A 27,451-nucleotide genomic window follows, 5' to 3' on the forward strand; every position below is an offset into this window, starting at 1 on the left:
ATGGCAAGGGTTACATAAGTAGATGGATTGGGAGGACAACTGGAAGGCTGTATATTACAATAAAGATGATAATGGGAGCAAGAGAGAGGAAAGAAGAGGAGGGGAAAAGTTTGGGTGGGGGGGGAATAAGGGTGGGTGATTTGTGGGATCTGGTAAAGGCAGATGGATGCCCTGTTTCGAGTAGGGCAGTTCCTGCTTTCCTTTTTCAAATTGACCATGCTAGGCATGAGAGCACATTCATCCCATTCATCCAAGATATTTAAAAAAAAAAGTGTGCTTCCCAAAAATCTGCATAGGCAAAGCTTTAAAAGCCTTTATAACTCATCAATTTAGAGTTAACTGTGAGCTATGGCACTAGTATTATCACTCTCAATTTGACATTTGCGGCATTACCTAAGATGTGGTGCAATCATGATTTACACACGTGTGCACTCTGTGTGTGCATTTGCATTTGTGGGTATGTTCAGGACAACAGGGCTTAAATTTCATTTTTTTTATTACATTTTGTTTTAACTTTATTTTTATTGAATTTTTTTTTTTATTATTGCTATCACAAGGATTTAACAAATTCCTATGTGATAGAATTGGGCAGGTGACAGATACTCTTTATGGAGATACTGTGGGTTTATACAGCCCCCAGGTTCACTTTTACTTTACAATTGGGAGCCAGCTGAAGGAACAGAGTACAAGCCTGTAACTGCTACTGCAGCTATGATCTTGTTCTGAACCCTTCACTCTCTGGACATACTATGTACATTTAGAGCAGTGGTCTCCAAATTTATGGCCCACGAGTCTGATGCAGCCGCTTGCTTTTATCTGGCCCTTAGGCCACTATTTATCCCAATGATACGAGCACTATTCCTTCCACTGACACCACCAATGGGACACTATTCTCCCCACTGGCACCAACGATAAGGCACTCTTCTTCCCACTGACACCAACGATGAAACACTATTCCTCCCACTGACACCAAAGATGGGGCACTATCATTCCCACTAATACCAACAATGGGTCGCTATTCCTCCAATTGATAGCAACAATGGGTCACTATTCCTCCTCCCACTAGCCATCAAGCCTTAGGCATTGTTTGCACTCACTGGCACTAAGAATGTTTTCCACTCCCACTGGCCAGCCCCCCTAAAGTTTGAAAGACAGTAAACTGGCCCTTTGTTTAGAAAGTTTGGAGACACTTGATCTAGAGAGCTGAAGTGGTTAAAGCACTACGCTCCCTGGATCCTTGAAAGCAAGCCAAAGAGGCAGCGGGAACAAATTAAGCTGTGCAGTCTGGGTTATATACCAGCAGGAAAACACTTTTCTTGAGCTAGTATGGTAGGTGAACATTTTTCAGTGACAATCCAAATTTTCTCCTCCAGTTGCTTATATCTAAGGATTCCCATAGGTCCCATTCCCATTTCTTCATGAAAAGGAGTCTTTCTTTCTAATGTCAAAAAAGGTTGGAGGCATGTCTTTTGCCAGTAATCTGGTGATCAAAGAGAATGTCAGTACTAAGGCTGGGTTCACACATGCAAGTTGGGAACCAGCATGATTCCAGTGTGGGTTCCCGCATCGCATGTCTCTCACAGGGAGTTCACATTGTCCCATGCAAACCGTTGCGGGTCTCAATATAAAGTTAATGACACCCCCAGATCGGTTTGCAGATCGCAGTGCGAACTGTAAAATTGTGCAGGAATTGGATTGCATAGGTGTGAACACCCATGCAATCTGATTCCAGTGTGGACCAAAAAAAGGATCCTGCACCATTTTTGTCCAAATTTGATGCAAATTCAGCCATACAATGCGTATGGCTAAATTCGCATCGCACAGACATTGCATGTGATCTGCACAGCAATGCAGAGCGAATCACATGCGATGTCCGCCATCACCCAGCCTAAGAAATTTCTCTCAACTATGATATTTAAACCAACCTTTACGACAGTGTACATAAGCAGTATAGAGAAAAGAAGTTGCATAGCACATGCTTCAGAATGTACACAAACAAGGAACTGCAGAAGAGCTAGCTGCAGGAAATTACACAGAACTCAGATTTGGGTAAACTAAAATAACATTTTAAATTTTACTACAGTTGTAGTGTTTGCTGGCCACTCAATTTTTAGGCCTGGAATTGGTATACATTGCATTGTTGTTATTTCACCTGACTGCAAACTTTATACATGTACAAAGATGTGATTTTGTATCCTTTATATGCCAGGGCTGCTTTGAAGTTTGGCAGTGGCGAGCACAAAGGTGAATTGTAACAACCAAGACATTTGACTGATGAAAAATGATCTGTGATATGTTGGTATTGGTTACTGCACACCACAACCTGTTCACTGGTGTTCATATTCACCACCAGGAAAAAATGCACTTTGGTAGGGCAGTTCAAACAGAAATATGTTCAACCATCAACATGAGCAATTTTATTTCAGATATAGTAACTACAGGAATTATTCCAATAATACACTAGATTGCACTAGATTGATCTCGTGCATGACAGTTAAATTATAGTGCTGGCTTTGGCTTCAGGGAGTCAGCACCATGCTCAGATAAGGAAAAAACAAAATAAATAAATCACTGAATACCAATGCGTTTATGTGCAAAATATACTGTATGTTTACATACCCAAAAACCTCAAACTGACAATGCTCTACAAAAGACCAAACACAATGCAAGTGCTGCAAGAGCTTTTTTTTAATGTACTTATTTACACCAATGTTGTTTTTTTTTGTTTTTTGTTTTAAGCTGCATCCATTGATACCCAATGGGGTGGGGATTTGCAACACTGATACCAATATGCTGGAGGTTATTATTGCAGTCACTGACAGCATCGCTGGAGGCTAATATTGTTACCACTGACACAAATTATAGGGTTTATTTTTGCTGCCACTGACACCAATGATGGGGCTTATTTAATTCCCTCTTCTCTGTACCATAAGGCCCTAGTTTGTCTAAAACATACCACAACAAAGAGGAAAAGATGCCAAAATACAAGCTATACCCCTTATTTTATTGACCATATCTGTTTTTTGGCCATGTCCACAAGCATTCAATAGGCGTTACACTTTGCATGATGCATTTTTACCATGCTTGTATACCGTGTAGAGAACCTAAGCCTGTAAAATGGTCCTGTGTTACTTTGTCATTGTAAGACCATGCACAGCAATCATCAGATGTAATATTTGTGCGTGATGGCTATCCATATGTAACCAGGCATGCTGTTACTGAGTTATGCAATATGTATATTGTTATTGTAAAAGTTGCATGAGAAAGTTTTCACTTTCTGCCACAAAATGGAGCTCATGGACATACTGTGCTTCTGAGTTACTATGGCAGAACATTGAATGCTGGGAGATGTCGTTTGTGCCATATACAGCTGCATAGAAAAAAAACGACAAGTTCCAGTGCAGCTGGAGGTGGGTGAAGTCTCCAAAGAGCCATATAAATTAGAAAGCCCGGAAAAGCGCAGGGGCTTTTGGAGGATCGCCGACAGTCAGGACAGTAGAAAGAATCTGCTGCTGGGGAGCTAGCAAGAGGGACACAAATATGACTTTAGAGCTGAGCAGCTTGCAGGCCTGTTTCACCGGAGAGTCGCTGTGAGCACTACAGATACTTGCACTGGGTTGTGCACAGCATCTGTTGCTTTACACATTCTGCTGAGAGATCAGGCCATCTGCCACAGGGGGGTCCGAGCACACTATTCTGAGTATGACACTGTGCAAATCTGCACCAGAAAAGCCTGTATCCTGCTTGAGAACTCATCCAGTTGTCCATCCACCAGGGAGCTGTCAGAAAACAACACGCAAAAACACCATCCAACCCAGAGGGGCCCCTCCACAACTATAGTCTGCTGCTCAGATCTGAAAGCTGGTGAGGGAGTCTTTGATCTACCATTCGTCTTTTTGTTGACGCTGAACATCTCCATGGGAAGCCCAAATTCCATCTATGCATCTTCTAAGCTTTATATCATAATCTTAAGCCCAGCCCATACTGTTCTGCTGAGTTAACACCTGTAAGCACTTTTTTAATTACTACTGGAGTTGGCTTACCCCTATACACCCAGAATATCATTTGCTTTCTTTGCCACTTCACTGTGTGCAGGAACATTTACCATCTAAGCACATCAACATCTCCAAGAGTCACAGAAGCCGACAGAAACTGAATCCAAAATAACTGTATATAGTTTACTTATTTATTAGCACAGCCTTTCTATTTCTGCATATTTTAACATCTGTCAAGAGTCTAAGGCTTAGCTCCTTTACTACAAGTGCTCACAGGCAACCTTGTGAATTTCATACCCTTGGTCACCTGTTGCTGCACATACAGTGAGTTTATACTTATTGTGTCAAAGTGCAGTTTAGCTTCTGCTATGTATACTTGCTATTACATCCTGCATTGTTATATTCTGCTTTATTTGTTCTCAAGGAATAATATACACAGTCTCAAGTTTAATTTCAAGGTAACCCTAAAGTTTGGTGAAATTGTTAACATTCAGTGCTCAAAGTGTTGTAACCTGAGGTGTCAGAGGGGCCAAGGTCATTATCCAAGAGGACCCAGTAATGCTAGCGGCTCCTTCATGGGGTAGTGCCACACATAATACCATGGATCCTTTACCTTGTTAAACAATTTGGCATATGTTTTTGATTTGGTCACTTCAAATACACTTCTCTTTCATGTGGTTATACATTTCCCCCCTATTTAGTCAACCCTTTTCTTTTTCATTTGTAGCTCTCTTCCCAGAATCTCTCAAAACCTGCACAGCATACAAAGATGATAATTTTCGTTAACACATATGCAAGCAATGTTTATGAAGTAGTCTGTTCTCATGTATACACCGTGTCATCACAATTATTATTCTTAGTGGCTAATGATTAGGCTTGCCTTATCAGCATGAACTGGTCAGCAATGTCAGCAACTGCTTTTAATGAACCAAAGGCAAATTAATCATACTGGAGCAGGTGATAGAATGTTGTGTAGATACATAGCATAAATAAAAGCTCGGCAAATTTCTGAAAGGCATATGTTTTATTAGGGTGCACTGTACTTTATTGGTTACTGTTGATGACCTCTGAAACGGAATGTACCTAAGGAAGCCTTTTTTACCCTGGAGTGCCTTCAGGTTTCTTCAGGGGTGCCTTGGCAAAATGTCTCAAAATTGCTAAAAAAATGAATAAAAGCCAGACGGTAGACGAAGCCTGTCTTTAGTTACACAAAGCCACAGGTTTTATTGTATACCATTAAAACCTTCCAGCCGCCAGTTTCCTAACAACCAATGACTTAATCGATTAATAAGGGGGACGTTGGGCACCTGCTCAGCATTCTTGATTGCCCCTCTGTCAGCACTGGCCTCACATTAGTTGAGTGAGGGAGTGAAAGTGAGGGGCAATAGAAACACTGGAATATTAAACAGTACCAGTCTGCAGGGGTGGTGGATTAAATCACCTCTAACATTGGATGTTGTGTGTGGATGTTGCTGTGTTATGTAAAACTCTTAGCTTATTTTCCTTTACAGTTTAGAACTGGGTGCTTCAAGATTGTGCAGAATTTTAAAGGGTGCCTTGACTCAAAAAAGGTTTTGCGGAAGTACAGAGCTTAAACTTAACTGGGAGATAAAATGAAGCCTGTGTCTGGGATCCAAGGGAAAATGAGGGGACACAGGAATGAATATGAAGACTAACAGATATTTGCAGGAACCACAAGATGCCTACACTTTAACATAATCTGCATGTTTTAGGAAGGTTAACTCTTTAGGTAGGTTAACTCTTATCAGCAGAAAGAACTGGATCTGAATCCAACTGGTTTTGAATATTTCAACTGATTTGTTAGTAATAATGGGTGGTTACACAAAGAACAACTCATTGCATCTAAAAGCATAAACCATTTTCTTTGCAAAAAAGAAAAAAAAGCCAAACTGTGGTAGCATTTCTATGCATACATGTACCATATACTCTACTATATAATACTTTGTACCTCTATTTAGGCTTCTACTTGCTGTATGCCAAGATTTATAAATATCCTCATCAGCTTGGTTTCTTGAACAATATTCTAGCTGACTTATGCTCACCCACATATTTTCAGCAAAACAACAATAAATGCTGATGTTCAATATTTTCCTTCCCCATTTATCTACCTCTGTCACATCAGTAAGTGAATCACCCAGTTTGCATGATAAGACTCAAAGACTCTATGCTTTTAATAATATGAATACGTTTTTCCATTATTTTTACTAAGCAAAAATCCAGATGCATACAGATCATACACAATTGCTATTATTTCTGCCCAATTTGCTTTGACGTGTCTGCTTGATTACTAAATATTTTTTACATTGTTTTCAGAATTTATACAGTATGTAGTACAATATGCATCCAATTTATTTGCAAAAGGGATTGGCTTAAACATAACAAAGACTTATAATATTACATTATTTATAGTCCCATTTTATCAAAAGTTTACATTCTGTTATTCTTTATGTGAGTCAAGACAAGCATGCATTTACATTCCTTTATAGTGTATGTGCAGCCAGCTGAATTAACTTTACTGGCAGCCGGTATAACATTAATTTTTCAGCACTGCCCAAGCTCTACCAAGCTAGTAGTATCAAAAAATTTACACAGACAAGTGACTTGGAACAACAGGATCATGTGCACTAAATTGGGGAAAATTAACTGTTTTACTTTTACAAGGGCTAATTAAAGTCTTTTTTACTCTGGGATGACAAAAAATATACTGTATCTATTTCAGGGATGATCTTTAACCTTTTCAGAAATTACTATTTAGTTCCATCTTATTGGTCCTGTAATCAATACCAAACTCAAGGCAAAGATAGGAAAGGCTCCTTCCTTGGGTGCTGTGGTGTGGCACAGCTGTGGTTGACACATCTTCTGTCTCTGTCAGCATTCCAGAGCACCCCACTGTCAAACAGTTCTGCATATTAAACATGGAGAAAGGGTCTCACAGTGTAATCTGCTGAGTTTCTCTGTCAGTTTTACAGCCTGCCCCATCTGTTTATCAGAATTGCTGACAGAAGCTCTCAATACACAGAGAAGGGACAACTTTCAAACAGACAACAAAACTCCACAGAGCTTAGTGTTATCTGTCAATGCAACAGTCAAGTCCAATTATATTACTAGGAAGCTCAGGCAGTGGCTCCTGTATGAATGAAGTTTGCAAACAGTTTGCAGGCTTCATTCATAAGTAGTGCTTATGTGCAAACCAAAATATTGTCCTTTGATCTGCACATAATGCCAGTTCCATGAGATATGCAGTATGACATTTGTTTCTGCAGTATGTAACCATCTATTAACTCTTTGTAACATATGCAAATATTTCCTTTTAGTCCATTTTGTTAGTTTACTTTTGTAGGGCCACATTACAACAGTATGAAGATTAAAAAAAGAGTTTTCTTCTGTAAAGATCTTCACTGTACCTTGTACTAGCAAAATAAAAAAAAAATACTTCTTTATAAAGGGGAAACATTTTAGAATATAATTGCATTTGAGTTATAACTTACTTTTTTTCCTAGATGGAAGAGAAAATTATGAATGTTAGAATATTAATAAAAACATGGCTTTGTATTACCATGCTCATTAGGACATATTTACACTGGTTTAATCACCTTTCAAGTCTCCCCAGTCCCCTGACACCATTCAATCTTCTTTAGAAAACCTAAGGCTGGTGCTCAGCAACTGTCATGTACTGGTCTAACCTATGTACTTGCAAGAACAGTCCATCCTAGCTTGGAGTGCCAGAGGATCTTATTCCAGCAGTGCCTTTGACTAAAAAACGTTTGCTTCCTGTCTCATCTAACGCTGTAAAATGGGTGTTGAAAGAAAATGTGGTGTCTATAGGTAAAACAGCAATTTTTTATACACTACTGTAGCACCCTACAGGTAGGTGCTAGGTAAATGTATAGTGGGCCTTGTCTGCCTAACAGCAGGGCTGTGATTTGTTTAATCGGGGTGTCATGGTTTCCAGGTGTGCCAGTCTCCCCACTGGCTCCTGTGAGAGGCTTCTCATAGGGCAGTGGAGAAAACCCAATCAGGGGACACATCCAGGGCTTGTAACTACCGCAGAAGGCAGATTATGCTGCAAAGGATTCTGGGAGTGGGTATAAGTCTGGGGGTGGCGCATGACACAATGTCTTTGGCGGAGCAGAGTCCCAGGAGGGAGAGAACGGCTGTCTCTCCTCCTGTCTGAGGAAGAGGATTTTGGGGTGTTGCCTGCAGATCCAGAGAGTGCTGAGCTAAGCTGAGGGGATCCGGTATGCCGAGAACCTGCAGAGAGTCAGAGGGATCCAGTCCCAGGAAAGCCTACACAGGTCGTGAGTACTGAGGATTGCCCCTGGGGGTCTGCCTCAAGTTAGAGGGGACCACTCCGGTGGAGGTTCGGGGATCCAGTGCCAGCTAGTGGTGAAAGGGTGTACCTAGGTTGAAGACCATGAAGTGACAGAGGGGGTACATAGTCAGTGGACCCTGAAGAGTTCAAGGTTAAAGGGGGCACCTACAGTTGGGCCCTGAGTTGTACAGAGTGTGCCAGTTGGAAGTTGCAGTTTTTCCAGAATCCTACAACATACTACCCCAAGCCAGTGCAAGGTGGGAGGGAAGTATTCAGTGACTTTGCAGTGCAACAGTGTCAACAGTTCTACGATTCACAGTTCTGTATCTTCTGGACTTCAAGTTGAGGATTCAGCATTTCTATTGAGGGACAGAGTGCTCTCAGAGTTAGTGAGCGTTGGCTGGCACCGGCCGGCGTCAAGGAAGTGCCAACGGGCATTTTCCAGGAACAAAGTCCCAAGTGTATAAAGTTGAAGCCTAAAGGAGTATCCCACTCATTCCCTTCTCCCATTCCCTTTAAATCAAATAAAACAACAAACAAAGATGCCGGAGTTGTCGATGTTTCAGTGTTCACACCCAGGGTCGCAGCTCTCATGGGCTGGAGACAGTGGCGTAGCGTGGGGGGTGCAGGGGGGGCCACTGGCACCGGGCGCAACATTTAGGGGGGCGCATCCCACGCCCGCAATTGGCGGGATCAAAGTGTCCCTTTATTCTGAAGTTGCCCGCCCGGCGCCCGCCCGCACTCCACCTCTTGGCTCAGTGGCCGCCGCTTTGTGCAAGACGAGCAGCGGACCGCTGAAGGTGTCATGCGGCCAGGGGGCGGGGCTGGTCATGGATGAAGATGCCAGTCTGTGGCTCGGTGCATGTGCAGCACCGCTTCTGGAGTCTCCCCCTGCTGTCTGGTCGGCCACAAACATGCTGTCTCTCCCCTCCTCGAGTCACCAGTGTATTGGCACAGTACAAGGTAAGTGATGTCTTGCCAGCCCCCAGGGCCCAGGGAAGTGGGGGGGGGGTGTCAGTGTAGTAGGGGGGTCAGCATAGGTGTCAGTGCAGGGGAAGTGGACATGGGAGGGAGGGAGGGAGGGAGTGAGGGAGGGGGTCAGTGTAGGTGTCAGTGTATGGGGGGGTCAGAGTATGTGGGAATGTAAGGGGGTCAGTATAGGTGTCAGTGTAGCTGTCAGTGTACGGGGGGGGGTCAGTGTAGGTGTCAATGTATGGGGGGGGGTCAGTGTAGAGGAGGGTGTGTCAGTGTAGGGGGGTCAGCATAGGTGTCCGTGTATGGGGGGGGGGGATCAGTGTAGGGGGGGTCAGTGTATGTGGAAATGTAGGGGTGTCAGTGTATGTGGCGGTCAGTGTAGGTGGGTCAGTATAGGTGTCAGTGTATGGGGGGGTCAGTATAGCTATTAGTGTAGGGGTCAGTGTAGTGGGGGGTCAGTGTATGTGGAAATGTAGGGGGGAGTCAGTGTAGGGGTCAGTGTATGTGGGAATGTAAGGGGGTCAGTATAGGTGTCAGTGTAGCTGTCAGTGTACGGGGGGGTCAGTGTAGATGTCAATGTATTGGGGGGGGGGGGCCAGTGTAGAGGAGGGTGTGTCAGTGTAGGGGGGTCAGCATAGGTGTCCGTGTATGGGGGGGGGGGATCAGTGTAGGGGGGGTCAGTGTATGTGGAAATTTAGGGGTGTCAGTGTATGTGGCGGTCAGTGTAGGGGGGTCAGTATAGGTGTCAGTGTATGGGGGGGTCAGTATAGCTATTAGTGTAGGGGTCATTGTAGTGGGGGTCAGTGTAGGGGTCAGTGTATGTGGGAATGTAAGGGGTCAGTATAGGTGTCAGTGTAGCTGTCAGTGTATGGGGGGGTCAGTGTAGGTGTCAGTGTATGGGGGGGGTCAGTGTAGAGGTGGGTGTGTCAGTGTAGGGGGGTCAGCATAGGTGTCAGTGTATGGGGGGGGATCAGTGTAGGGGGGTCAGTGTATGTGGAAATGTAGGGGTGTCAGTGTATGTGGCGGTCAGTGTAGGGGGGTCAGTATAGGTGTCAGTGTATGGGGGAGGTCAGTGTAGGGGGGTCAGTATAGCTATTAGTGTAGGGGTCAGTGTAGGGGGTCAGTGTATGTGAAAATGTAGGGGGAGTCAGTGTAGGGGTCAGTGTATTGGGGGTCAGTGTATGTGGGAATGTAAGGGGGGTCAGTATAGGTGTCAGTGTAGCTGTCAGTGTAGGGGGTGTCAGTATAGGTGTTAGTGTAGGGGTCAGTGTGTAGGGGGGTCTGTATAGGTGTCAGTGTAGGGGGTGTTAGTGTATGGGGGGTCAGTGTATAGAAATGTAAGGGGGAGTCAGTGTAGGGGTCAGTGTATGGGGGGTCAGCGTATGCGTCAGTGTAGTGGGGGTAAGTGAAGGGGGGTCAGTGTAGGTGTCAGTGTATGGGGGGGTAGGTCTGTGTAGTGGTCTAGTAGGTTTGTGTAGGGGGCGCAAATTACTTGCCTTGCCCCGGGTGCTGACAACCCACGCTACGCCACTGGCTGGAGAGGTAACCAGTACCGATGGCAGACCCACATCAGGCCACAGGAAACCTGCTACACTACTTTGGCACTTTATGGCCATTTAGGGAAAAGGGACAGTGTTCCCTGCTATCTTAGACCCTTGGCAATGTAAAGTCACCAATCCATTCTTCTTTGTTACTTCCCCATTCTGTCTGAGCCCTCCCTAGTTTGCGGAGAGTAGGGCTGCCTGGTACAGGACAGCATTTGACCCACCTTCCACGTTGTGAAAATGCTTAACCCTGAGCTACCAATTCTCAGGCCCAAAGCCTGTCACTGAAAGAGGATAGTGATGTCATCCACCTAGATAAGCTCCGAAATTGAAGCTTATTCAGCGTTGACTTCTGCAGTCGGGGGAGAGGGTGTTGAGAGAATGTGGATCAGGGTGTATAATTTGCTGGAGTGGGGACTCAGGAGATACTGTCATTTTGTCCTGAATGTGTAAAGTGACTGTGTGTCTTTAAAGCCCAACTCCATACTTCCTCTCCTTATCACCCAATTTCTCCAATATTCCTCTGCAGGGGCCTCCTCCTTTATATATCAAAAATCTGTGCTGATTATCTATTGTCACAGGAAGAGATATGTAAACAAGTGTGTGCAGCGCTCTATCAAACATAAACCATAAATAAATACTGTACTGTATAAACAGTATCATGCAAGAAAGTAAAAGTCCAATAGTGCAAAAGACAAGTATCTATTAAGACTCCTCCAATCTTCCGTGATGTACTCCACCCAAAAATTGCGAATCCAAATGATAAAATGCACTCTACTATGATTTCAACTATTCACACAGTGCCACCAGCTGTGTTCTCACCATATTTTTTTTGGACCCACTGACTTGGAAAGCTTGTAAGCACTAAAGGGTAAATAACTACAAACACAATCAGGGCTACACCAATCCATGCTATACAGCAAGGAATGGTGTGGACCTGATGAATTCACATGATGTAACATGAAGGACAGAGCTTGTATATCACGACACACTAGAATGCTCTAGTGGTGTCTTCAGAAAGTGCCATTGGATATCTGAGCAGGGAGAGGTGAGCGTGAGATGTGGTTTTAGCATACATTTATCCCTATGTACCTAGGTAATATGCTTGACTGGATTTGTTAACATGTGAATGGTTTTATATATTTTTTTAATTAAAATGATGTATTGTGGAAAGCACTATGAGCTTTTTTTTTATTGTTTAGCTATGAGATCAGGTCATGGTGAGAGATTAAGCCAATATGCGAAGGAATGGCATGACCTGATTGTGTTTGGAGTTTTTTAACCCTAATGCTGGGTACACACGGGAAGTTCTTTTTCCTTCAACTCCATCAACATACAGATCATCATACTAACACATTTGATTTTAGTGTGACAATCTCCTGACTAAGCTATTGTATTCTGACACCCCCCACACCAGAACACATTGACTGCGAAAGCTGTAGAGCCATTGGAATTTTAAATGTAAGTTGCTACATGTTTTGTATGAATAAACATTCTGGAAATACTACACCAGGGGAAGCTTTGTGTTTATCTGCCCCCACTCGGGAGTGCACAGGATAGAAACAACTCACCCCTTCACCTCCAGTAAGGCAGAAGGCGGAAGGATCCTATTAAACCACCCTCTCCCAGCAACCCCCCTTGAGATGTACACAAGAACACTGGATCAATATGATTCAAATGCTGTAACCTTACAGCAGTAAGGTAAGGGTGTAGCACACCCAGAAGCTTTTCATATCGTCTGTATCACAATTCACTGTCTGGCACCTGGAATCACTCACTTGATTCTATCACCTGAATTTCATGTCACTTCCACTGAAGCTTCAACAGATCACTGAATGGACTTGATTTATTAGCTTGTTTTTGATGATTTGATTCTATACTAGTTATATGTATCACAGTGTTAACTTACTGTCACGCAGCTAATGTTCACTTGTCACTGATACCACTTTATATTTATTTCTTGGAGACGTAGTTAGTCCTCACATTGGGACGAATAGCTGGTTTGCATTTATGTCCCTGGACTTTCATTTTTGCACTTAGCACCTTTTTCACAGCAGATTGCATTTCACTGATTATTTACGCCTCTATATATGTTCTTAATTATTGCACATTTGATGGCACTATGAGCACCTTAGATTTATTATTTATTTATTATTGTCTATAAAATACAACATTTATTATTTATTTATTTATTTATTCACCTAATAAGGCACATATCAATTTGTTATAGATGTTATTATTTTAGGATAAGTGCGGCTTTATTATCTTTACCTATTGTGATTGATTCGGTTTACTTTGAAAGGCTGAGTTGAGAGTCACAGCTGATCCTGTTTAGGGATGATTGAACTTTTCAAAAGTTCGGTTCGACCAGAACAACCGAACTTCCCGAAAGTTCGGCCCGGATTTCAGAACCCCATTGAAATCAATGGGACCCGAACTTCGGTAATCAAAAAAACACAATTTTGAAGCCCTGAAACTCAATAAATGCCCCTAAAAAGTGCCTAGGGTTCTGGGTCATGCCCCAGGAACTATTATTCACACAAAAAAAAGTTCTTAAAAATTGTCATTTTTGATAGAGAGCCAATTATTGAAAAAATTATATATAAAAAAAAAAAAGAGATTTCTTTGGATTTAGTGTCTGGGGGGGGGGGGGGGTCTAAAAAGTGTACCTGTGAAGTTTCAGCTCTGTAGCATGTCCAGAACCAGAAAAAAAGTTTGTTTGTATTAGAATTAATATAGAACAGGTTAGTAGCTTCGCTACTTTTACACCCAGCTTTTTGTTGCAGGCGTTTATAGGGCTTTTTTGAGGACATGTTTGGAGGCAGGCATAACATCAGAACTTCTGTGTAGGGGTATATATACACACACACATGTATGTATGTATACACATACACATATATAGGTGTGAAAGTAGCAGAAACCTATACTTGCGCTAATGAAAAAATTAACAGGCATATGGCTTCTCTGCTATAACACCTATATGTGTGTATGTGTATAAATACATATAAGTGTGTGTGTATATATACCCCTATACAGAAGTTCAGATGTTATGCCTGCCTCCAAAGACGCCCAAAAAATGCCCAAAAAAACGCCTGCGCCCAAAAAAAATGCCTAGGTGTGTTGTTGCAGGCGTTTTTTTTGGGGCATTTTTTGGGGGTCTTTGGAGGCAGGCATAACATCTGAACTTCTGTATAGGGGTATATATACACACACACTTATATGTATTTATACACATACACATATATAGGTGTTATAGCAGAGAAGCAATATGCCTGTTAATTATTTCATTAGCGCAAGCATAGGTTTCTGGACTTTCACACCTATATATATGTGTATGTGTATATATACATACATATGTGTGTGTGTATATATACACCTACACAGAAGTTCGGATGTTATGCCTGCCTCCAAAGACGCCCAAAAAAATGCCCAAGAAAACGCCAGCTACAAAAATGCCCAGGTGTGTTTTTGCAGCAGGCGGTTTTTTTGGGCATTTTTTGGGGGGTTTTTGGAGGCAGGCAAAACATCTGAAATTCTGTATAGGGGTATATATACACACACACACTTATATGTATTTATACACATACGCATATATAGGTGTTATAGCAGAGAAGCCATATGCCTGTTAATTATTTCATTAGCGCAAGCATAGGGTTCTGCTACTTTCACACCTATATATGTGTATATATACCTACATGTGTGTGTGTGTATATACCCCTACACAGAAGTTCTGATGTTATGCCTGCCTCCAAAGACGCCCAAAAAAGCCCTATAAACGCCTGCAACATGTATGGCTTGAGCACATCATCTGGCACTTAAAGAGGAACTACGGGGTGACTGGTGGGAGAACCTTACGACCATACCTGCTGCATATAGGAGTTCCTGCCCTATTTTGACCTTTGTAACGAGGGTCAATGTGATCTGGTAAGAGGCATTATGATCAGGTGCTGGTGACGGTCCCTCCACTACTTACAGAAGACCTTTCAATTATTTGGACACTCTCTTTTTTTACCTTTCTCTTTTGGATATGGACACTGTTATTCTGTTATGTGTTTAGCACTACACCTATTTTTACTGCTTTATTGATCTATTATATTCAGGATCTTGTGTTGGCTGCTTATCAGGGTTTATGAGGATTAATTGAGGTTGGCGCAGTATATTATCATATATACTATCATATATACTACACTTTTCTTTCTGCAAGATATAAAATGTTCTCTTTTAAACACTTCCTTGTAAGGAGAGCTACTACTATTTTCAAACATTACCAGTGCTGGACAGCTTCCTTTGGGTCAAAAAGCTGTGAATATGAAGTGAATCCTGAAGAAGCCCGTTCAGGCAAAATGCATCAATCCCACCAATCTTCTTTACCTCCTAGTCTGCTGTTTGTATAACATGCCTGGTAACGTTTACTACTGTATATGTTTTTAGAATTTATAACTACATTTTAACCATGTATAATAAATATTGTTTTTATCCATATGTTTTTTTGTAAATAAATTCCCAGGCACGACAGGAATCCCCTGTTTGTCTATATCTCCCTTACCAGGAGATCCAGGGATACTTTGCTTCTATAAAAATATTGATATTGTTTTGAACCCCTTTAATTAAATAAAGAAAGGTTGCTATATATTTATTAATATTCTGTGTTAATTTTATACCTAAATATATTATTATTTTTGGCATCCTGGAAAAAAAACAATAAAGATTCCTTATTCCCCTTCAAATGATGAAAGTATCATCAATGAAGTGTTTGTACACACATTGCTGCCGCATTGTTGTAAATAAATTCTCTCTTACACATATTTATGTACAAATTTGCTAAACACAGTGAAATTTTTTCCCCCATGGCTGCGTCCTTTTTCTGTGATTTTTTTTTATTATAGTAAAGGAATTTTATGTTAAACTGAACCCTTAAAGTAGAATTCCAGCTAAAACAAAAGTAGTCTTGACATGATCCCTTCCCCTTTCTTACAAAGATGTATATACTTACCTTTTTCAGCCTGCTCTGGTCTGATCACATGATCCCCTGTTTCAGCCAGTAGTAGCTGCAGGACAATGTAGAGAGCACCCAACAATGGCTGTGAAAGCCAGAATTAACATTGACATCCATAGGCTTCCATGGTGCAACTGTTGTTGGCGGTCCCTCCTCACCCCTCCTGCCGCCACAGGCAAACATCGGGCCTTCAATAATCTTTTCAACTTTTTGTAAACCTATCTAAGATTACTACCGTTCTGTCCTTCTTTTGTTCTATGGAGTTGTACAGGACACCAAAGATGTTTCTTGAATATATTCTTTTAGTTGTCTGAAATCTGAAGCCTCATGTACACTGCACAATATTTCGGGGGGGGGGGGGGGGGGGGGTTGGTGTTTTTTTTTTCTGCCTCTAAATGCATGTTAGCCTATGTGTCTATGCACACAGGCACTTAGAGGAGTTTACAGGAAGGGGTGTTTAGAGGCAGGAAATCAACCCACAGCCCGTGCATCCAGGAGCAGTGGCATTTTGGCAGGAAAAATGCGTGCATCTAAATGCGTTACACATGTTTACAAGCGTCAAACATTTTTTTTTGCCAAAATGCTGCTGCCAAGAGGAAAAGAGTGTAGGAGAGTTAGCAAATTGTGCAGTGTGCATGAGGCCCAAGAAGGGTCCATTTTTCTTGTTCACTTTTACACCAGTGAGGTGGTAGAACTGTTTTTTTGTCATTCATGGAGTTGAAGGAAAAAGAATACACAATGTTACAATTGTTCTATATTGTAAAAAGATCTTTGTACATTTTGGAGCTCTTCACACACACACATGCAACAAATGTTAAAACGATTTATTTTATTAGCTAGGTAAAATACTTAGGAATGCTAAGGAAATACTGCACATGAATATGTTGCATTTTCATGTAACCAAGAGGTAGAGCTGCTTACCTATTCATTCTGATCATCTTTACTAAATTATTATGTTTTTCTTGTTTGCAGAGCTTAGAAAGTCAAGTCAGGAAATATATAGACACACAAATGAGTAAATAGAGCAGTGCCTCATCGCCATTTCCCCCTCTCTATCTAAAGCGTCAGTTAGATAAAAAGAGGCAAATAGCTTCTGCTATGCCACCACTTTAGAAACCCAGTTATGCTCTGTGAATCCTTTGTCACTGGTGCATCTGTATAAAAAGATTATATGATAATAATGTGTCCCAATTGTCCACATATTGTCCTGATTAGTTGTATATTACCACTATGGCCAGTGTCCCCCATATGGTTTTGAATGCCTGTTTGTTGCCCCATATAGTCACAATCGCCCATTTGTTGCCCGCATATTGTCATATTTTTTCTCTGCAGATTGTCAAAACTGGCTGATTTCTGCCCTCATATTATAATGACAGCCTTATTGCTGCCTTCGTAGCCTGCATATTGTAACAGGTGGCTGATTATTGCCTGTGTATGAAATACAATTGAGCCATTTGGGGCTTATGAACTGTTAGAATAGACATGTTTGCCTGTGTATTTGAAGCCAAAGGGGTTTAGAGGATCACATTACTATAATTTACCTCCCTGTAGGCCTGTCACTATCACAGTACACCGCTATTATCCTTATGGTTCGTCACAGTGTACTTTGTGTGCCATTAATAAAACCTTGGGTTTTATTATACTCAGGACACCGATAATTTCCCCTTTTTTCACCCCGACACACTAGGTCAGCCAATGCTTCTTCATTATAGGATAAAATTGGAAAGGAATCCCCATCTTGTGTTTGTTCTCTTGATCAAATAATCTTATCTAGGGTTAGCCTATAGTGAACAGCACTTCACTTTGTGTACATTCGTGGCTGCTTAGCTGTCTCTAAATTTTCTTTGAATCATTCATTAGTTATACTGGACTATGGAATCAGAAGAGCCCAGTATCAGGCGGGGGTATTTTGAAAGGGTGCTGCATTTTTACTAGGACCCCCTTTTGAAGCATTTGTACAGCAAATAAATATATATGATCTAGGGGTCCTGCACGCTCATGCACAAACCCTCAATTTATTAATTAAAAATGGACAGATTTGAATATATCAATGTATTTCTACTACCTCAAATATTTAATTTGCAGATAATTTGTTCATCTCTATTGACACTCCTATCTTAGTGGAAGAGGGTCTCTATTGACAATCCTAACCATCTTGATAATTTAACTTTTAGAATGCCTCTCCTCCAAGTTCCTTTGTAAACTGGTGTTTTCAGTGGGCAATAAAGGCTGAGAGGAAGGCAATTACAACAGAAAGAAATATAAGTTAAGTTTTTTAAAAAAAAAAATAGAATTCCACCCGAATTAAGAAAGCAGGACTGAAAGCAGCAGATATTTTCAAAGAAATGAAAGCAGGACAAACTATGTAAAAGTGAACCAGACGTGGCCTAAAAAGTTAATTATGCAGTTGATCTTTAAACTGATCCCCATATTCATGTGGAATGCCTTGTATCCTAAGCCAAAACTGTACACACAGCCAATACCCAGTCAAGATTAAGCCCTGTGACCTCCCAGCACCAAACCGTACTCCCTGTCATGATAACTGAATGAGAGAACATAGGTATAATTTTATTATTTTTCAGGATTTATATAGCGCCAACAGTTTGTGGACTGCTTTACAATATAGAAGGAGACAGTACAGTTATACAATAAAATACAAGACGGTTAAGAGGGCCCTGATCATAAGAGTTTACGATCTAATAGATATAGCTTCAGGGAAGGATGAAGCTGTGTCCACTACAGGGACATTGGATAACTATTTATTTTATGGTTGGTCAAGTTTTTTTTTAACCGGTTGCTGACCGCCGCACGACTATTTACTGCGGCGGTCAGCCCCGGCCAGGCAAAGTGCCGTATATATACGTCACTAGCCTGGGAGCCAATAGCGGGCGGGCGCGCACCGCCGGAGGCACGCTCCGGCCTCGGCTCGTTCACGGACACCTCCGTGCGTGTGACCGGCGGGCCCGATGTCCGCCGGTCACTCGCGATCGTCCGCTGTGAAGGGAGAAAGGCAGGCGGCGAACGTAAACAAAGCCGCCTGTCATTCTTCCCTGTGTAAAAGCACTGATCTAACGGTCCTGCTATGTAGGACCGTTGATCTGTGCTGTAACACACACAGCCACATCCCTGCACAGTAAGAAGCACGCCCCTAGGGACACACATAGTCACTGCATCTCTAATAAAGTTAGCCCCTTCCCTGCCAGTGTCATTTTTACAGTAACAGTGCATATGTATAGCACTGATTACTGTAGTAATGTCACTGGTACCCCCAAAAGTGTCAAAAATGTCAGTCAAGGGTCTGTCCGCCGCAATGTCGCAGTACCGCAAAAAAAATCGCAGATCGCCGCCATTACTCGTTAAAAAAAAAAAACAAAAGTGACAAAAATCTTTCCCTTAGTTAGTAAACGCAATAACTTTTGCGCAAACCAATCAAAATACGCTTATTGTGATTTTTTTTTACCAAACATAGGTAGCAGAAAACAAATTGGCCAAAAATGTAAAAAAAATTAGATTTTTACATTTTTTTGGGGGGGAATTTCATATAAAAAAATGTGAAAAATATTGTTATTTTTGCAAAATTGTCGCTCTTTTTTTGATTATAGCGCATGATCAAACAATTGCACAGGTGATCAAATACCACCAAAAGAAACCTCTATTTGTGGGAAAAAAAGGACGTCAAATTCGTTTAGGTACAGCGTCGCACGACCGCGCAATTGTCCGTTAAAGTCACGCAGTGCGCAATCGCAAAATACCCCCTGGCCAGGAAGGGGGTAAAACCTTCCGGGGCTTAAGTGGTTAAACATTTAGGCCTCATGCAGCCAAAGCGTTTTACAGCTGCTTTTAGGAGCGTCAGGCGTTTTTTTTTTTGCAGCTGAAAAACACCACTCCATTTTATTCTATGGCCTCATGCACACACAGGCTTTTAGGAGCTGTAAGTGGCATAGGCATTTTTAAGCTGTAAAAAAACCCCGGGCCAGCGCATTCTGGAGTAGGAGCGTTAAGCTGTAAAAACGCTTGACGCTGCCAAAGGCTGCTCAATGCCGCATACGGCTTTAGGCTACGTCAGATGTTTTTAAGCTGTAGCAGTTGGATTTGAGATTGGAAAATAGAAGTGCTAAAAGTGGCGAAAACGTGCTTTAACGCCAATACAAAATGCTTCTAAAAGCGTGTTTTTACAGCTGCTTTTTCTTGGCATCAGAACTGGCTTTGCAGCTTGTTTTTTCAAATGCCCTGTCTGCATGAGGCCTTACAGTATACTGCTGCAAAATTCCAGAGTTCATTAAGCAGCTCAAAAAGTACACATTTTCCAGTGTAAGTGTGATTTGTGTCCTTGGCTCACATAGTACATTACAATGTAATAAATCTTGATGACTTTAGTTCCTAGCATCAGCCCTACCGATATCTTATAACTGCCTGTTTTTTTTTTTCAGATATTTGTGTCCTTAACAGATACAAAGGTAATAAAAACAAACATTTCCTTTAGTTAAAATCATTTTCTGTTTTTTTTTTTTTCCTTCCAACCATATCCTAATAAACTAGTTAAAAACCAATGGTTTAAAGAAAATAAAATGCTTCACTTGTTACGGCAGGCTGCTTATTTAAGCCATCCATGATAATTTTTACAGCTGGGGAACAGTCATTACTGCATGACTGCTGGATCACTTCATTTTCCAGCTGCTGTTCGATTGCTTAGTAATACTTTCAAATACATCATACTGTACACAACAGGCAGCTTCAGTGTACACTTCCAATGTAATTCTCTGAATTTCTCCACTCAACTGCAAAAATACAGACACACTGTGAGCTCTTGCTGGGTACAAGCAAATAATGGTCATTGGGAAGTCCTCCACAGAACACACATAAAACTTTTGAGTCAGATATCTTGTAGTCATTTGTGTTCAGCTTATCGCAGCTTTTTTATATTTTTTGATGGGCTTTCAAATAGTACTATAGCCACATAACACCACACAAAAAACATTCTGTCTCTTTTCTAAAATGTATGCGCTAAAATTTTTAATTTAGTGTCTCAAGAAATTTCGATTTACACTTTAATATCTGATCTACAGTGTACACACAAAGAAAAATACTGTCTATGCATTACAGCTGCTGTAATTTTAATTATTGATCTCCCACTGTAAAGTCCATATATTTTCTTGTGCTTTATATGTAAGAAAACACCAGTGTGATAAAAGTCATTTTGCTTTCTGGCATCAGTGAATTTACAGCACTTCCTACTTTGCATACAAATGTTATTACTTTTGGGGCCACCTCAAACCTGAATCACACAGGAACGTGGTCCATGTTCCTGCGCGATTCCTGTGCAACTCAGTGCGGTGCGATTTTTAGCCCATTCATTTTAATAGACTGAAAATCGCACTGGATTGCACCAAAAGTAGTGCATGCACTATTTTTTAAAAATGCACTGCACTGGATAGCATAGTACTGCACCTAGACCATCAGGTCTCTAATACAGCAGCTGAGAATAATTTTTTGTTTTTCAAAAACAGTTTATTGAGGTTTAAAACAGCATTACAAAGAAATGAATGGAAACATAGTACATTAAAGTACAGACACTGGTCAACAATTGCAATTGTGCTACCAAACCACAGCAAATTAATGCAAGCAGAGGTCCTGGACGCAGCAATGATAAAGGCAAGTGACAATGGTTGTCAAAAGTAAGAGTAAAAAATGAGTGAGTCTAGTAACGAGTGCCATGGAGTGAACAGTCCCGGACATTCCTGGTCCGGAAACGTTTGTGAGTTGGAATGTGGAGTGTAGGTGAGGTTTAGGGAAAAGTAAAAGCCAAAGCGTCAAAGAGAGGCAGGGGAAGACAGGGAATGGAATGTTTGGCATCCAGAGGTGTGGCCCGGGCTAAGCCCAAGACCTAGGGGAAAAGGTCTCATAAACAGGAGGGGAGAGTTGTCAGCAAGATAATGCAAGCATTATAAGTAGAATAAAGTACATCAGCTGTACTGTAGGCCCACCCCAATCGGTCCAGCCGAAAGGTGGGAAAAGGGCCTATAACCCATTAGGATAGGACAGGAACAGGGAGGGGAAGAGAGAGAAGGGGGAGAGAAAAAAAAAATGTTTTCCTTTTTTCTTATCCTACCTCCCCTCCTTTTGTGTGGATTGGCAGAATGTAGGTATGAATGAACCCAAAGTAAGATGTTTGAAGGGCACATGGGTGGGTAGGCGAAGAACAAACGTGAAGTACCTGAAACGTGAGTGCGAATGGAAGGCTCTACTGGTGACAAAAGCGGGTAAATGTGGTCATGTAGTGAAGCCAGCATGCCCATTTTTGTGGAATTTGGAAGGGGTGTCGTTCGCTGAGAATCATTTTTAACTGCTCTGCCAGATCTTCTTGCCAAATCCTGTAATACTTTGCATTATGTGAACTTATTCACAAAATACAAAGCATTCTATGAATGGACAGTGAAGAGGAGCAGCGGGAAGAGCAGCTGCTGTGTAGCAGAGTACATCTCTCCTGCCAGATCACTGGGAGTATACCTGTGTGCTCAGTAAAAATGTAAATAGCAAATAAAATATTAGTCCACGAAGTGGCATACACCATATTGGACTTACCCCTTATATACCAACACATTTTTCAAAGCAAATTCCTAGAATTCCACATTAAGATGGAGATCAAAGGAAACCTGTCAGAAATGCAAGTGCTGTCCACAATTAAATCTTAACATTTGCTTTGTCAGTAAAACTTCTAATAGAAGGCACATGCTTCTTACAAGGGCCTAAACTTTTGGTATTTCATTTTTTTGTGGGCAGCAATCAGGGGGGTGGGGAAACTATTAAAGCGTGTGTTACCCAAAAAAAAACAGATCCTGTTCCGTTTAACCATGGTATGCAGCACAGTGCTTGTGCTGTGTAATTTTGCCCATCGTATCACCTAAAAAACCTGGCTGATCCTGCCAGTTTTTACCCTCCCCTCTGTAAACTGACCATGGTATATCATGGCTGCTGAGCCCTGACACTGTGGTCTTTGTATGTGCCTCCATCATAAGCAGCTCTCTGTCTTCCTCTGTGCTCCTCAATCCCTCCCTGCCTGTCTGCTCCAGTGTCAAAGCCTGCCCCTTTCCCTCCTGCTGATATTATAACTTTTCTTCTCCTATATAATCCTCTCTGTACCCTGATGACAAATGCTCCTGTCTCTGTGTTTTATAAAAGAAATGCTGCCTTTACCGTATTTCAGAGCGGCTCCTGGCGATCACGTGACCGGCTGGTTCTCTCTTCCTCTCGCCCCGCCTGATGTCAGCAAGGGAATCCTGCATCTGGAAAGGAGAGATCCGGCCAGTAACGGGATCACTAGGAGCCACTCTGAAATAGGGTAAAGGCGGCATTTTCTTTATAAAAGACAGAGACAGGAGCACTTGTAATCAGGGTACAGAGAGAATTATATAAAGTTGTATGGGTGGGTTAACAACCACTTTAAAGAACAATTTTACAATGGTACAGTTGTCCTTCAAAGTATATGTCTAGTCATTTTTTGTACATATGGGAAACATCTACAGTATGTACAGAGACACCCGAATGATTTGCATCCATTGGTCATTCACAAACCCATTAAGTTTGTCATGCCGTTTAATACCCATCACAAATTTTCAGTTTCATACGTCTTTGTTTTTGGTTATTTCACAATATTAATGTTAAGGGGTTGTTAAGTGAGAAGGTTTTCTATCCTAATGCATTCAATGCTTTAAGATAAAAAGCCTTCTGTGTGCAGCAGCTCCCTCAGCCCCCCTAATACTTACCTGAGCCCTCTCTCTATCCAGCGATGTCCAGGAGTGCCTCAGCCCTCCGGGACTCTCTCTCTCCTGATTGGCTGAGATATAGCAGCGGCACCATTGGCTCCCGCTGCTGTCAATCAATTTCAGTTAGCCAATCAGGAGAAAGAGGAGGTGGGGCTGAATGGCAGCTCCATGTCTGAATGGATACACAGAGCAGCAGCTCAGCTTGGGTGCCCCCACAGCAAGCTGCATGCTATGAGGACATTTACAAGGAGAGAGGGGCCAGGAGCTCCAGAAGAAGAGGATCTGGGCTGCCCTGTGCAAAACCAATGTACAGAGGGGGTAAGTATAATATTTTTGTTATTTTAATAGAAAAAAAAAGAGACTTTACAATCATTTTAATAATGTTTTATCTCTTAATACACTTAGAAGGAAATATCCGGTTTATGGTTTTTAGGTAATTTTTTTTAAACATATACTGTATTCAGAACATTTTAGAAACCATCTTAATATTATGGGATCTATGCTTTAAATAATATACATAGGTTTGGAGAAATTGAAGTGCTTGCCATGTGTTTTATTGCTGCACGTCAAAACCTCAATGCTGGCTCAGCGGGCAGAACAATGGCAATGAAAGGGTTCACTTTTAAATTACAACCTTCTCCTGGAAAAATGTGGATGATAAAAACTGTATAAAATGTATTCTAGAAACCTTTTATATCAAAAAAACAAAGACAAAAGATAATCCTCTGTTATACAGTACTTACAGCAGTGAAATGTGTTAATTGTCTTCAGCACTAAAAATCACGTTACTATTGTAATCTGTCTTATAAAGTTATGCTTCAAGCACCATATATATAAATATTAATATGTGAGAACACACCATTAAAATGCTTTTTCATCAAAACCAGTTATTGTTGGGTTTTTGGTAGATTTCTACTGAAATACAAACATGACTGACCCAAATAATTTTAAGGTGTGAATAAAAACAGGACCACATCACTTACCCTTGCTGTGTGTCATTTGTAACACAATGATAAGTGAAAGTTCCAAACATCTGAACTCCAAGAATTCCATAGAGGAGAAGAAAAAATAACAAAAATATGGAGACACTCCAGATTTGTTCCCCTGAGCGCCTGTAATAAAATAAGTATGCAGAGTATAACTTATGTACAATACCTCATACAAGACATTTCTTTGTACTATTACAGTGTACAACTCACCACAGTAGTAAAAGCTATTGCTATGTAACAATCCATCTTCCTACTTTTAGTAAAAGAATATCTAACTGCCTTTAGGTGTAATTACCAAGGATGACTTAAATACAAGCACCCCAAAGTGTCCTCCAGCTTTGTACCTGGATTGTGTTTTGGGAAAAAGTCCAGTCACCTCTTTTAGAACCCACTGGGGACTAATTCAGGTGTATGGAGTGTTAGATATATTCATAGGTGAGAAAGAAGAGTGTTGATAATAGAGATGGCCCTATGGGAGGCACTGAGAGTTTTGGGCAGGAACAGAGAGCGCAGAAGAGGGCCATTTAAAAAAACATTAGGGCAAAGAGGACAGCAATGATGGTATTATAAAGAGAAGGGATGCTCCAAGCAATGGCTTGACACTTTGGGTTGTGAATAAAGAAACATTGAGAAAACATCTGTGTAAAGGAGAAGAGGATACAGAGGAGTATTAAGAAAACACTGGTCAGAAGAACAAGAGACTGCAAAAAAGGAGCATAGTGACAATAAGATGTAAAAATAAATTATGTTAATTGACAGATTGAAGATTAGAAACAGTTTAGGCGTCACAGTCATAGGTCAGCCTCAGAGACCAGTAGCTATAGCAGTAGAGAGGCTCCCACTGACCAGCTGGATAAGTACAGAAGCAGGTCACCCTGGCACATGATAGAACTCCTGATGGTGGGAATGGATTTTGCTGTGTGTTAGTACCAGGTTGTGGACCTCAGGACCACCTCACCAGGAGATGAGCAAGCCGGAGTCCAGTAGCAGATATAGCAGGTGGGGATCAAGCAGACGCTTACAAGCCAAAAGACAGTAACAAGTGGTTACAGGTTGGGATCATGCAGAGGTGTAGTCAAGGAACAAAACAAGCCAGGGGTCAGTAATGAGTAGGAGCTCTACTTCTCACCCCCCCCCCCTCCATCCCTTTCCTGATTTATCAGGCTGCATGCTCAGATAAGGGTCTGGTATGGATTTTAGTGGGGACAATATCAACCTCAATAGCCATACCAGACCTGAATGGCCTGGTATGAATTGGGGGGGGGGGGGGGGGTTTACATTTTTGTATTGCCCTGCAATGACATTGTGTTGCAAATAAATGTATTTTTTTTCTTTATAAATGTCAGTTTTGCTGCAGCCGGTTTTATAGAGGCTACAGATGCGCCACTTTGCAGGCAGACTAAGGGGACCCCCCAGGCACTTTTATAGGAATTTTTAATTTTTATTGTCTCACCTTAAGCATCATTAAAATCACTGCTCCTGTAAAAATTATCTTTTTAAAAATAAATTGCATTGATACAGGTCAGTATTCAGGCCCCCATACCCTTTTTATGGCCAATAACTTGCAGATAAGCCTTCAAAAAAGAGGACTTTTGATTTTCCAAGTTTGGGTCCCATAGACTTTAATAGGGTTAGAGTCTGAACTTTTACGATGTTCAAGAGTTCTAGCGCGAACTGAACTAGGGAGTGTTCGGCCCTACTCCGCTGCTGATATTACTGTTAATGTAAGGGACCCAGTGAACTGGGACTTTGCAATTAAAACTTCTGAATTGTTGGTATTTTTTCTTATAACCAGTGTATTTGGAGAACTGCTTAATTGTAAGGATTGACCATGTGTAATGTTAGTACAGGGTCAAACATACTATAATTGTTTGTGGCACTTACTGCTAGTTGATACTGTTTAGCTGTCCTGTTTTAAACCCACAGCAGTAAAATCAGTCTGTAAATGCAGTAAAACATGCTTGTTATGCTCACTGTGGAACCAAAGGGTTTAAGCCTCTGCATTGTGTAAAAAAAGGCAGTTTGATCCTGACTTCTCTGATCATCTCCTTCTTCCATGGACTCCAATAAAAGTCCAGATATTTACAGAGCCAGGGTAAAGGCTGCATGTGCTCAGTTTGGTGTTTGGTGTGTATTGCTAGAGAGTTTTTTTTTTTTTCTCTTGGGAGAGTGCTTGTGATCAGCACAGGGCCAATCAGCACTGTCAAGACAAAGGGTTAGGGATCCTATATCCTGATAGGACACTCATGGGAGAATTAAAACTCCTCCAACAAGCTTTAACCAGACACTAATAGAAGTCACAAGACTGCTCTCACTGCTGATGAAAAAAGGTATTTAGCAGTTTTATATGTATTAAAATAATTGCATTTCAATATTCTGTGTACTGTGGGAGACCAGGTATAGTGAATGCAGGGTCTGGGGTTTAGTATCACTTTAAGCTGATTATTACCTGCTACATCTCAGTTACATAGTTTTTCCCAAAAGCTACCTCTTAAAGTAGAACTATCACTTTGTACATTTTATTTAACCCCCCAGGAGGCCTTTCTAATTTTTGGCCTCATTGTCCCCCGATGCTACATGTGAGTGTGCAAGCAGCTGCAAATACTTTACACAGAGCCACAGCTGACTGCTCATTCATAATAGGGACAGATTACCTAGTGCTGTGGCTCTGTGTGTCTATCAGCAGCTGCTTTTACATATGCACAGCCCCAGCCAATGAATCACACATCGCCGCAGTGCTCTGTGAGTTTTTCACTTTTATGAATGAGCGATTAGCGGTGTCGGGACCTGTGCCATGTATAACACAGCATTAATCGCTCATTCATATGCTATATGCACTGGGTCCTCCCCACGGAG

The 27,451-nt window shown here is 41.5% G+C and overlaps 1 protein-coding gene across 2 annotated transcripts in view; it reads right to left on the reverse strand.

Moving 5' to 3' along the window:
* The window catches only part of NALCN (sodium leak channel, non-selective), an 897,007-nt gene that overhangs the window by 602,580 nt on the left and 266,976 nt on the right, over positions 1 to 27,451 (reverse strand). For both annotated transcript variants that reach the window (XM_082245388.1, XM_082245387.1), the window contains one exon: positions 24,590 to 24,718. In XM_082245388.1, coding sequence (XP_082101514.1) covers positions 24,590 to 24,718 — 129 coding nt within the window. The remainder of the gene's footprint in view (positions 1 to 24,589; positions 24,719 to 27,451) is intronic.

The sequence above is a fragment of the Pelophylax lessonae genome, assembly GCF_965119305.1.
Source record: "Pelophylax lessonae genome assembly, chromosome: 2".
NCBI classification, from domain to species: domain Eukaryota; kingdom Metazoa; phylum Chordata; class Amphibia; order Anura; family Ranidae; genus Pelophylax; species Pelophylax lessonae.